Raw genomic sequence first — 14,261 nt, forward strand, 5'->3', positions numbered from 1 at the left:
TATTATTAGTGGTTGGGACTTGCCACGAACTTGAGAAACCTTCTGTGAAAAGACTGGACATCCACATGGAATTATGCATCTTTCATGTTGAGAGCTGTGCACACACAATTTCTGTCCAGTGTAACCAAGTGGAATTTCCATTTGTGAATAAATACATTGATCCAGCAGAGGTCAAGAATGAGTTTCCATCCTCCTCTTTCTTGGGAATCAGGAAATATTTTGAATAAAATTATTTCCCCTAATATTGTGGTGGTACTTATTCTACTGCACCCAGGAGAAGATATTCTCTTTCTTTCAGGAGGACCTCCTTGTGCAAGCAGTTCCTGAAAAGGGACAGGGAAGGGGTTTTGAAAGGAATGAGGAGATTAACGTGACAGTATAGTTGGAATAGAGGATATCCAGCACCTAGCTGGCCATTGCTGTCACCCTTCACTTATGGGAAAATTGTGTCAGGCAGACACCAAAATAGGTGGAGGTGGTATCAGTCGTAGTTTTCAGCTCCTCTGGAACAGTGTACATCTCTAAACCTCTTGGGGGTTATGGAATTGTGTCTACCTGTACCACCAAAGCAGCTTTGGGGAGGTTCTTTGTTATCAGTGTTTCCTTGCAGGACTGAGGCAGTACCAACAATGCATGGGGGTTTCCACCAACTGTCCTAACCAGAAACAGTGGTTCCCAATGCTTTGGGTTATGGTGTTTACTGTGGCAAAGTCAGTGCCACTGACAACATGGAGGCTGGCACCAAGGGAGTCTTAGTATTATGCACCTTCTGGTCATCCGTGAGGCTTAGGGGACTGAGTCCTTGAGACATGGCCAGAACAACATGCTCAACTCTGATGGAGCAGGGAAGGATCCTTCCTCTTAGAGGTGGACATAGAGGGAGATCTGCCTTTATGGTTATGAATGTCTCCTGCTGTCATGGGAAGGTCAAGAAGGGAAGTCCCCAGCCTGTGCTTCTCCATTCCAGAGCCAGAAAATATGGTGCTAAGAGGCATCCTTCCGGATGTTTCTGGACAATGCACAGACACAAGCTTAATTTGGCTTTCTTGTGTGTATACATTTGATAGCCTTTAATTACAAGGTCAAATACTATTTTTTCCATGGGGCCACTGCCTTGTTCAGTACGCAGGATCGACTTGCTCTGGGGATGAATCAGGGCTGTGTAATACAGGAGACTTTGTGTGTGGGACACCTGCCTCATTTCCAGGAGCAGCTGGAAGATATGTAGCAAATAAGACATGGGATTTAAGAAAGGACAGTCCCATAGTTAAGACAGGTGAATGCTGCCCTGGAAAACTGGATTTTATCCCTGCCTCTGCCACAGAGTTCCTAGTTCAAAGGTGGTCACTAAGGGTGTGTCTACACTAGAAACTTAAGACTACCTGTATTAGGTTGACTTATAGCCACCAAAGTAATTACTGCAGTGGTGCATGTCCACACCAGCAGCGCTTCCCCTGACCTAAGAAGGGCACTGTGGGGAGCTGAGAGTCCAGTCTCAGCTCCGCTGGCAGCTCCCTGCTGGGAGCCCTGCTGCCCCACAGGTTCCCAGCAGGCTGTGCCCTCCCCACAGCTTCCTGTTTGCCGCTGGGAGTGGGAGAAGCCACCTGGGGTTTCTCACTTCCTCATTCCCCACCTGTTTATGGCTGCAGCTGTGAAACTGACAAGACAGCCAGTATTCCCTGGTGGGAGTAGGGTCCAGCCCCCTGGGCTTCTTGCCCGGCTCCCAGCTGGGAGCAGGGTCCAGCCACCCAGCTCTCCAGGAAAGCTGGAGTGGAGAGGGGGGAGAGCTGGGCTCTAGCTGCCTGGCTTTCTTGTCAGTTTCTCGGCTTCTGACAAGACAGCCAACAACCGATGTAAGTAATACAGCGTCTACATAGACACTAAAAAGAACGAGGAGTACCTGTGGCACCTTAGAGACTAACAAATATATTTGAGCATAAGCTTTCATGGGCTAAAACCCACTTCATCAGATGCATGCAGTGGAAAATACAGTAGGAAGATATTATATACACAGAGAACATGAAAAAATGGGTGTTGCCGTACACACTATAAGGAGAGCGATCAATTAAGGTGAGCTATCATCAGCAGGAGAAAAAAACCTTTTGTATGATAATCAGGATGGTCCATTTCCAACAGTTGACAAGAAGGTGATAGTAACAGTGGGGGGGGGCGGGAATAAGCATGGGGAAATAGTTTTACTTTGACACTGTCGCCCTAACTACACCGACAAAAGCCCTATGCCTCTCATGAAGGTGGAATTATTACGTCGGAGTAGTAGGGCACTTACATCAGCAGGAGCAAAGCTGTACAGTGCAGACACTGACATAATTAGATCAACATAAACTGCCTTACAGTGACCCAACTGTGTAGTGTAGACAAGGCCTAAGTACAGACTCCTCATTTTCAGGGTGCCCAAGTTGAGCCTCTCCAGTCTAATTTATAGAAGTGCTGAACACTCACAACTGCAACTGAAGTCAATGGGAGTTGTGCTTTTAACATATGAAGTGATATGCAAAGCTAAGCACTTTGCAAAATCAGGCCTTTGATGTCTCAAATTGGGCACTCAAAATTAGCAGATACTTTCAACCTCAATCTCTCTGTGCCTCAGTCCTCCATTTGTAAAATGAGGGTAATATTACCCCCCTCGTATGTCTACCAATCCCCTCATTGGGACATTGTGAAGATAAATTAACAGACATATTTGAAGCACTCATATACTGTAGCGATAAGCAGTATAGACAAGCCCATTAAAAATGAATAATTCTAACTTTGGAACAGGGTTTAAATGGGGACTAGACTGAGATTCACCAATCCTAAACAATGATCAGACAGTAACAACTTTCTTTTCCTACTGACCTATGCTGAATTTGAACCGTTGATCTCTAGGTTAAAGACTATTCCCTATTCACTGAATCACCCACTCTCTGCCTCACATTTCTCCCCTGGTACTGTGTAATTATTTGTTTCTATTTTTGAGTCATAACATTTGACACAACATGGAAAAATGAAATAGACGAAACTATTGAAATTATATGGCCTGATATGCAGAAGGTGAGACTAGATCATCATAATGGTCCCTTTCTGCCCTGAAAAATCTATTAATATGAATATAATTTACATAATATAGTCTATACATAATTTTTATTATTGGGGGTGTACACACACACCCCCCAATAATAAAAATTATGTATAGACTATACTATATATAGTTAATTAGTGAAATAGCAAATTACTAGTTGCAGTGTGTGTGTGGTTATTTTACTAATTAACTTCTCACAAGCTAGGATTAATCAAATAAGACAATGACAAGACTCCTTGCAATTATCCAACAAAAAGTTTTGATGGTGGTAGGAATGGTGTGTGAGGGGCTTGAAAGCTGACTTGCATGGTATGAAATATTACAATAACGCAGGAAAATTTAGTATAGTGTAACAGAGCGCTTATGACAAGTCCTTCTATTTTTATGGCCTGGGAATTTCAAAGGGGCCTAAGGGAGTTAGGCACCTAATTCCCATTGACTTTCAATGCCTGTTCAACAGCTTGTGCTCATAGATCACTGAAATTCTTAGCAATGAATTTTTGAAATATAGTTCTGAAATTATGATACTGCATATATATTTGGACACACTAGAAGTTTTTCAAATCTGAGTTATATCACAAAAGATTAGCACTGACAAATCAATTTTTAGGAATTCTTACAAACTATTTATCCCAAATAAGTAGTGTTACATGAAGTAGGAAAATCAACATTAGAAAATACTCTCAATTTACACTATTAAATGCTTTAAAACATCATTAAAGGATTAGTACAAGAAAATTTTACTTGGTAGAAAATGAAGTTCGGGTCCAAAGTTCGATTTCTACAATTTTGATATATATATAAACTTTATCAATGTTAAGTTGGGGGAAAAAAAACATTTTAACATATCAAAACCAACAGATCTATTGGAGCAACGTACATTCTCATATTACTATGTTCAATATATCTCGTAAATGGATACTATGTTCTGACCCTCTTGAATCACCAAATATGCCAAGACTGAAATTTACACCCTTAATTAAGTGATGGTTTGACAATTCTAATGTTCAGTGTTTGCTTCTAGGCAGTTTTAACTGAAAATAAATATGCTGTATTTAGTGTTCTTTGATCTGAGTAAAACAAGATGTTTAGAAAGTGTTAAGTTTATAGGTCCCCATAAAATTATTAGGAATTAAAAGGGGTTTTGGATTACTTTATTCATTTAAAGAATAGCAATATGTAATAAAAATGGTTTCTGTGGATTCCTCTACACAACTTCATCCTTACGGTCATCTGATCATAAAACAAGTTCAACTAACACAGCTGTCATAGCAGCTTCTCTTCAAGGGCTAGGTCTTAATCATAAATCAACTGAATGACTAATTCAACACTGTTAAAATCAGCGAGTAGCTGCTTGGAGCCATTCCAGTTTTTACATTTTTCAAAAGGTCAATACACGTACTCACACAGACAATAGTCTTATCTTTCACAGTTTTCTTCTTCTCTAAGATTGAAAAATAACATTACCACTTACATTTAAATGTTTTACATTAGCAATTAAAATGATCTTTAATTCTGAAAGAGTGACCCTAAAACAAAGGTAATTTTAGTTTTCCTCTTGCAGCCACAATCAAAATCCTCTCCCATTTCTTTGCTAATGCTTTAAATACTTTTCTAGTTGTTGAAAAAACTATGAAAATATTATGGATTTTCTGCGTTAACTTTAACTGTTACAATAATATTACAAATTATATTCCAAAAACTTTTTTTTTTTGGGCTAGTTGAGCAACTAATCCAAATGTAGCTCAGATTAAGAATGAACACACACACACACAAAAATCACAAATTAAAAAGCATCTCACAGTTAATATATACTAATCATTTGCATCTGTCTGCACTGCAATGACAAAAGCCTACCGTTAGCATCCTTCACAGTAAAAAATTATTCTGTACTTTAATATAAAAGCTATGTTGCACAAACTGTGGATTTAAAGTTTTAAAAATGCTTCAATGAAGGAAAATGGCAATCTTTCTGGCTCCAGTAGATGCCATTCCCTATCACACAATGTTTCCCACTCATAAATACATGACAAATACTTCCTCAATCATTTTTTACGAGCAGGGATGCACAGGGGGTAGTCAATGGCTAGCTTGAGGGAAAATAGGAACAGCAGGCGGCAGAAACTGTACCGAAAATGGCTATGTGGTAAATTCTCTTCTGGAACATCACTCAGCTACACAGGCTTTGATCTTTCAGCTACAATTACACTAACATTCATGAGAGCTGGAATTTTTTTTTTAAACTTAAATCATTAGTTGTGCATAAAAACGGTTAAATCATTGCATTATATGACTTCCCAATTCAAACGTCTAGATTTTTTACAAATTAAAAATTATAATTTATACAAAGGTTTGCTTTCAATTGGCTATAACCATATCTCTACCCCAACTGGTCTCACAAAAAAACAGAGGATGTCTGGCAACAGCTAAATCACAGACTGGCATCTCACAAGTAGTCTGTTTACCATTAGGGTCTGGGAAATGGTATTTACTGTACAATTAGAGCCATTGAACTCTACCTGTAATCATCCAAATACAGGTGTGAAAATCCCTTTTGGAAAAGGAAACTGACTCATCCAGTTTCAAATAAACTTTGTACTGTCCTAGTGAGCCTCAGAAAACCTCAAACATTTGCACTTAAATTAGGACGGTTAAGATTTACTGCACTGTCAGGGGATAAACTTTTAAAAATTCTATTCCTCACCGAATATGGAGGAATTTAGGACTAGTTATCACAGTTTCTGCCAAGTTTCAATTTTAAGTCTGTATTTTCAAAAATATAAACTTTCAGAAAGGTTAAATTTAGTTCCCTATCATAAATACAAATGTCTTATAGTAGTATCAACAAGACAGTTTTAGTTGCAGTAATTTCAGAAAATTTATTCTAATGATTTATTGGAGTTAACCATATGACATTAATTATTGTTTTGGCTTCCAGTCTATGAACGTTTATTTTTCAGTTTAAAGCCTTTTCGCTCTTTGATATCATATGGAAATGAGAATTTTTAATGGAAATGAGAATTTTTAATGGAAAATTGAAACCATGTGCATCTAAGTACTTAATGAAGTACAGGGAGAAATGGAAGGTGCATTTTAGGAGAATTCAGATATTTTGCTTTAGATACTTTTCATTTGTTTGGATGACTTAATGCAGCTCTCTATTCGCAAACATACATTTATATCCCAAAACCTTAAAGAGCTCACAATTAAAGTGTTTACAAATCTTTAAACTATATAATTTGTTGTAAATTTTAGAACAAATATGTTGTCATTAATTCTTCTTTATAGTGTAATATTTAATCTGTCTCTCCTCTCCAATCCAATTGTCTGTCTCAACTGCTATTCTTTATGACAAGCTAACGCACTATGCTTTTCAACAATGGAAACCCAAAGTATTTTCACCATGTTGGAACTGGATCTTCATCCAGTTCATTGCATGTCTGATAGAGAGCCTTATTCTGTAACCATTATTCACCCAAGTCATCTTGACATTAACAAGAATATTTGTTTGAGTAAAAACCATGTATGAAGGTAAAAATACTGCTTATATGAAGTATGAGAGAGTAGGCCTAAATACCACAAGGAAATTGTAAAACGTCTTCCTTTGTGTGTTATGCACAACTGTTAACAATGCCAAGCACTGTTGGCACTCAAACGTAAATGGAAGTGTATTGTTGAAATGTTCAATAATAAATTAATGCCACAGTACAAAAAAATTCTGTCGCATTACAAATTAAAGTTTTACTCTTTCAGCACATAACAAATGAAAAGCAATTATATGAATAATCAGTGTTTAATAATGTTTAAAAGCCAGTGTTATTGGAAAGTAATGGTTTCTAACCAGATTGAGTCCGTTTCTGAAATGGATTTGTTTTCTTCACAGTTATTAAGTTTATGTAAAAACTGAAGGAGGGGAAAGGATTTGCTTCTGCTTGGTAAATTCATTGGGGCATTTTTATCACCACTGCACTCAGGCAGAACTTTTAGGGAGATATAATAAGTATGAAAGATATTGATTTATATTAAGTAAAATAATAAGAATAATCCTTATGTCCTTTTAAAAAATAGTGAAGTATGTGCCATTGAGAACTATGAAAGTGTGAATTTCATATATTAAAACTAAGCAAACTCACCATTTGTTTTTACATCGAAGGTAATCCTTTTCCGAGAGGTTAATCAAGTAAATCATTGGTTTTGAAGTCAAAAACAAGTATTTGTTCAACACATCAATCTAAAAATGAGGATATAAAGGCAGAATCTTAAAAACAGAATGCAGTTACTGTAATCAACATTTTCAAACTCAGTTTCTTTTTTATTATTTGTATTTCTGAAAGGGAAAATAACTGCTTCAAGTAATATATATATATAGAGAGTATACTATGATAAACAAAATCTACTGATAAATTTAACATTCAATTCAATACCCTATAACTCTTATGGATTCTTTTGTATTTAAATATTTTTACCAAGTGAAAACAATAATAGGTAGAAATATTGAGAGTCTACGCATGGGATAATAGCCTACCTCTTTGTCATTCCAATCATGATAGAAGCGCACAGGTTTCTTTTCATCTATTACCCAGGTTTTGATTTTACACATTATGTCCTATGCAGGATTAAGAGGAAACAAAGTAATTAAAGTAGATAAAGAACAAACTCAGCGGGATACCAGACAACTATTTTCCATATGCAAAACATTCATATCAAAATACACAATACATACTCAAATTAAAAATTAGTTAACATCCCTTAAAAAAGACCAAAAAATGAATTCAAATTTCATTTCAGAAGCTAAAAATATATTACCATTTTAAACAAGTCACTAAAAAGCAATGCTGAATGTTAATACAACACAACATCTATAATTAGAAAGTTCAGTACACAGAATTTTTAGTAACAACCCTCCCCAAATTAGTAGAAATCATAAACCCTATGTAAAAATCCAAGGGCATTTTAGATTGCTTTTCAAACTCAGTAAGATGTAACATTTCAGCATCCAGTGGGTGAGACCACATACAATATAAACATGCTATTTAGAAAGGGGAATGGGTGGAGGAGGAAAAAATGGAGTGAATATATTTTTTTAAATTGTTAGTAAAAGAAATTGAGCCTATTATTGATGATCCACCCTTCAAAAAATTAATTCAAATATCCAAAACCTTATTTATTCTGCATTAATTTTTTTGCCAACACCTTCTCCCTCCCCTAAAAAATGAAACCTGCCAAAGCCTCCATTACACAATGGCAAGAGCCTTGCACTGGTGACCTCCAACCAGCTGCATTCACTTTCAGAACATCTCTCTCTGCAGGAAATCTAAAGGCCTTTTAGTTAGCAAGCCAGTGTGCATTCAGAAGGAGTAACTACAGGAAGAGCCCAATGTGCTTTGTTTCTCTGGCCTTTCTTCACAGAAAGATTAATCATCTGTGAAATGGAAACGGCAAACAGCAAGTGACACAAACTGAACCCTTCAAGCCTTTCCTCATCAGTTTTGTGGTTCTGAATCTGAAAGCTGCGTGTGGCAAGGTTCTCCTTACAGGCAGGTGTTAATAAAAGGCTCTTGGGTCTGAAAGGTCAAACTTGGCTCTTCTAGGAGTAGTGCATTTTAGAGTCATCTATTTTTTGTTGTAGATAATTTATGGTCATGCTTTAAATAATGCATTTATTGAAAGTTATAACTGGTGTGATATACAATTAGATATTTAACATATATAATTCTGTTGCCAAAATTTTTCTTCAGTGCACAGAATATTTACTCTTACTGATATGTAGGTTAAACAGATTTATAAAACAGCTATAAATAGCCCCACTATTTAGTATACCCTCTTTTCCCAGTTTTGCAGTTGCCTTAGGGAAAAACAAGGAAAAGACTCTTCTAAATGCTTAGATCCTGATTTGAAACCCTCCAGGAACAGGACTCCCCACAGATTTTAACAAGGAAGGGACAAGCAGAAAACTTTTAATGAAATCTAACGTGTTCTGACTAAAAATAATCACTTTTACTCTCCTATAACTGAATTTCACTCATAAATGTTTAAAAGTGGCTAATGTAACACCATTTCCTACAAGGAGAAGATCAAAGTGCTATATTACAAATGCATTATGATTAAAAAAGCACAGTGCCTTGCTATTAACTGTTCTTTAAACCCTAAAAGGCTTCCCATAGATCTCACTTGGCATTGCATATACAACCTTTGACAAGTAATGTAGACCATTTTTATTCATTGCCTAAAATTGTAGGCAATTATGTGTGTCACACTGGCCACCTGCAAATTCTGAATGCCTGCTCAGTTGTCAGTGCAAAAAACTAATGTCGGAGGGGATTAATCTAGGGGGAGAGAGTCCTCTTTAATGGCTCCAGCAGGTGAAATGGCCCAGCTGGTTACTATGATGAGTGGCCAGAACAGCTTATGTAGAGACATGCAACAAGATTACACATAAAGAAGAAAACAGTAGTACCATCTTATCTTATCCTTTAGCCCTATGTGTTTTTCATTTTTTAATTAATCAATAAAAATATACAAGGAAAAACTCTACTTTATGTAAGCTGTAAGACTAAAGTGCTATTTCTCAGCTTTTGCTTCATCAAAAATCATTAGCTCCTCAACTAATTCTGTTAACTAGTGAAGGAACCTTTTGCTTGTATAATTTTTCTGATTTTAAAATTATTTTGGATATACTTATAAATCCCATCACAAAGACGTTTGACATTACAGTTTTCCCCAGTAGCAACATATTATATCACATTAATTAGGGACACTCAAAATTGAGATAAAGAATTGAAAGAATTAAATTTTAATTAGAGTTCTCTGGAAGTAGTATTTTCCATACAGCTATACTCAAGTCTTTTGAGACCAATTAGCTAAGTTTTTGAACTTGCCTGCACATGCGTGAGGGTGTGTATATATCAAAATTTGTATACTCAGTTTATTTCTGACCTGGCCCCTGATTATCCCAGCAAAGACACAAAGGTCAAGGGCAGGTAAGTGGATTAAAACCTTCAGGAAACTTTAAACACAGGTGAAGCAAGTAGCTTTGCCCTCTCTGAAAGATAAGCATATTCTACAGATCCCTCTCAAATCTAGAAAAAAGTAATGGAGAAAACATACAGAAGAAAGTCACTATATAACTTTTTTAAAAAACTTGGCTGCCTAAATACATGTCTAAATCCATGTTGATTTTTCAGAGGGGCTCAGACTGTGACTAACTTTATGACTTTATCTGCCTAACTTTATAACAGATTCTGTGTCTAACTTTAAACTCTCTTAACATAAGTTAAAGACTGACAATTCTCAATAAGAGTTCCCTACAGTACATACAGTGATGTAAATTGGAAGCCTATTTATTTTACACAGAAATTAATGGAGCAACAGAATATAATATAAAAATAAATAAAACAAACAGGACGTTCCTCTATGTCTGATCTCAGAAAATTTTAGAGAAGAAAAAAAGAATGAAGTATCTCTGTCATACCAGGCAAATTTATATTCTCACTGATGCAATTATACTGAATATAAAGTAAAGTGGGTAGTCTGAAAATTTAGAAAAGGCCTAGATAAATTAAGGTTCACTAGCATACATGCCAGATCCCAGGTTAAAGGATATATAACCTTTGAATGACAAGTGTGGCAAAGTCGTGTGATGAGATATGAACAACTATTTTCACATATTTCTTGCTCACCTGCTGACCCAGTGTTCTAGGGTCAAATAATAATAATTTTTTAAAAGTTAGTGACAGCTTTTCAGATTATATTTAATCTTCTACATCATTTGTTGTTTAGTTTAATTCATTGCTTTTATTTTGGCCTAAAAATTTTAATCTAGCAATTACCTTAGTTGGTTAAAATTATAACATTCATCTACAAGTATTTAATCATCCTCCTAATTAATTTAGCACTATTCTAAACTGAAATACAGACAGATGACCTAGTTTGTTTCATCAGGTCTGGTCTATCCAGTTCCTACTTTGATGTAACTCTTTCACTGGAGGAATGATCTTTTTCTCCCTGCTCAATGATATGTGTACAGTTATTTCTTATTTGGGCCAGCAATGCTACAATGAGTACAATAAAACAAGCACACACACTTACTGCCCACAATAGTTAAATTTACAGGAAATACACTTTATCTTTGACAATAGATATTTTTATCATCTCTTTGAAAATATATATAGCCTGCCATATCTGAAATGCCAAATACTGTACATTAATTTATCTTCACGTCCTCCAGGATTGAGCTCTGGAGTTCCCTGCCTTGCCTAAGAAAGCAAGGCAACCAATTCGAAGATTTTTAACCATGAGTTGAATGCTGTACCCAATAAATCTCAGCAGTTTATACTATTGTGAATTAATACACCCACACCTACTAGTTCACAGAATGTCTTGATAAACTTCATCAGACCCTGTCACAGTGAGGAAAAAAGCATGTGTGCATGTGCATACATTGCTAAATCCTTTGGGTCGCTGAAAGTAGTAGTATCTCTCAGTGCCAAATACTTTGTACAGCATCAAGGACTAAACCCTGGCTTGAAAAATTCACTTGTCTACTTGGCACCAGAGAATGGGAAGCTTTCCTTTGGAAATTGAAAGGGCATGTAATTAATTTCTGCAGAATTTAAGCTATCGTGGGGGTGGGGGGAAGGAAATAAATTGCAGTTGTGAAGATTACAGATCATATTTGAAAGTCTCAGTGAAGCAATGACTTCCTGACTCCACTGACAGACAGCTCTAGTGACTTTGATACTACTGTATCACCCAAAAAAAAAAAAAAAGTACACTGCGGTGTAAATATAGTATATTTAAGTAATGCGACATTTTACACAACTGTTTGGAGTACCACATATTTGCACTTCTCTCTCTCAGGCTTGGAATTCTGATACAGGTCAGTAACAGCCCGTCCTTGTGAGCAGGGTGTGGTCTCATCAAGGTTTCAGCTTCTTGCAAATGCTTTTGCAATGAGGGTGTCAGACTCTTACAAAGGTTTTAAAACCTTCATGTATAAATATTACCCTGCTACTCAGATTTCCCCAGGGGTGAAAATAAGTCTAGGGACTTACTGGTATGGGGCTGGGTTGTGGGGGGGGAGATAGCTCAGTGGTTTGAGCATTGGCCTGCTAAACCCCGGGTTGTGAGTTCAATCATTGAGGGGGCCATTTAGGGATCTGGAGGGGAAATTGGGGTTTGGTCCTGCTTTGAGCAGGTGGTTGGACTAGATGACCTCCTGAGGTCCCTTCCAACTCTGATATTCTATGATGAGAAAGGGGCCGGCTCTGGCCCCCAGAAAGGGGGGGGGCCCTTGGGCGGAAGGGGGGGGGGTCAGAGCAGCCCCGGCCCATCCTGTAGCAGCAAGTGCCTCCTTCCCCCACCCCAGGATAACAGCGGCAGCAGGGGGCTCTGGCAGAAGTTTAAAGGGCCCTGGGTGGTAGCAGCAGCCGGAGCCCTGGGCCCTTTAAATAGTCCCCAGAGCCTGCCGGAGCCCTGGGGAAGCACTGGCGGGGCTCCGGGAACGATTTAAAGGGCCCAGGGCTCGGCCGCTGCTACCACCCCAGGCCCTTTAAATCGCCGCCCCAGCCCCACCGCCACTCCCCCTCGGCTCCGGCAGCAGGGTTCTGGCAGCAATTTAAAGGGCTGGGGGCTCCAGCCGCTGCTGGGAGCCGCAGGCCCTTTAAATTTCGCCTGGGGAAGCCGATCCACCCCGGTACAGAGCACCGGTTCCTGCCGGTACGCTGTACCAGGGCGTACCGGCTTACTTTCACCTCTGGATTTCCCAAGCAGCAGCAAAATGAAATTGATGACACTTGCTCAATTTGATTGCTGCTGTTTATGCCTACAACAGTGAAACTGAGAAGAATCATGTCAGCTTCTCTCTGCTTCTACTTGGGCATTTTCATCAATGACCTGGAAGAAAACAGAATAATTACTGATAAACTTTGCAGATAACACAAAGATTGGAGAAACGGTAAATAATGAAGAGGTCAGGTCACTGATACAGAGCAATCTGGATCACCTGGTAATCTGGGCACAAGCAAATTGTGCGCTTTAGACCTAGGAACAAAGCATGTAGGGCATATTTACAAGATGGGGGACTCTATCCTGGGAAGCAGTGACTGATTAAGACTTGAGGTCACTGTGACTAATTAGCTGACCATGAGCTCAACTAAAAAGGACTAATGCAGTCCTTGTATGTGTTGTGACAGGGTCAGGCCAGATGGCTATAGGAGAGTAATAAAAGGCAGATATATTAGCCCCAGGCTAAGTAGGTCCCTTTTCCCTGGGTAAGGTAACAGAACAATCAGGAACCTTCTGGAGACAATTAAGACAGGCTGATTAGAACACCTGCAACCAATCAAGAAGCTGCTAGAATCAATTAAGGCAGACTAATCAGGGCACCTGGGTTTTAAAAAGGAGCTCACTTCAGTTTGTGGTGTGCGTGTGAGGAGCTGGGAGGAAGAGGCCCTAGGAGCTGAGAGTGAGAATGCGGACTGTTGGAGGACTGAGGTGTACAAGCATTATCAGATACCAGGAGGAAGGTCCTATGCGGCGGATAAAGAAGGTGTTGGGAGGAGGCCATGGGGAAGTAGCCCAGGGAGTTGTAGCTGTCACACAGCTGTTCCAGGAGGCACTCTAGACAGCTGCATTCCACAGGGCCCTGGGCTGGAACCCGGAGTAGAGGGAGGGCCCGGGTTTCCCCCAAATCCTCCCCAACTCCTGGTCAGACACAGGAGTCGTCAACGTGGACTGTGAATTCAGAAAAACGACCAAGCTGAGAGCTGCCGTGAAGCGCCAAGGCGAGCAAATCCACCAATAAGCGCAAGACCCACCAAGGTAGAGCAGGAACTTTGTCACAGCGTAAACAGGGGAATATCAAATCCGAGTGTGGAGGTTAAATTACCATTTGACATTGAAGCGACCGCTACTGGAATACTGAGTCCAGTTCGTGTCCACAGTTCGAGAAAAATGTTGATAAGTTGGACAGGGTTCAGAAAAAAGCCATAAAAATTAAGTCTTTGTAAAACTTGCATTAATGTACAAGACTCAAGGAGCTAATTCTTTTCAAATGCGAAGGGTAAGGGGTGACTTGATAACCATCTACAAGTATCTACATGGGGGACAGAAATTAGATAATAGAAGACTCTTCAATTTAGCAGGTGTAACAATATCCAGTGATTGGAAATTGAAGTCAGAT

General features: G+C 38.6%; 1 protein-coding gene across 3 annotated transcripts in view; it reads right to left on the reverse strand.

The window, feature by feature from the left end:
* Positions 1-14,261, reverse strand: part of OLA1 (Obg like ATPase 1) — a 209,147-nt gene that overhangs the window by 74,743 nt on the left and 120,143 nt on the right. For all 3 annotated transcript variants that reach the window (XM_048870420.2, XM_048870419.1, XM_048870418.2), the window contains exons 6-7: positions 7,605-7,685; positions 7,213-7,310 (exon numbers count right to left, since the gene is read on the reverse strand). In XM_048870420.2, the coding sequence (XP_048726377.1) occupies positions 7,213-7,310; positions 7,605-7,685 (179 nt within the window). The remainder of the gene's footprint in view (positions 1-7,212; positions 7,311-7,604; positions 7,686-14,261) is intronic.

Source organism: Caretta caretta, chromosome 11 (genome assembly GCF_965140235.1).
Source record: "Caretta caretta isolate rCarCar2 chromosome 11, rCarCar1.hap1, whole genome shotgun sequence".
Classification (NCBI taxonomy): Eukaryota; Metazoa; Chordata; order Testudines; family Cheloniidae; genus Caretta; species Caretta caretta.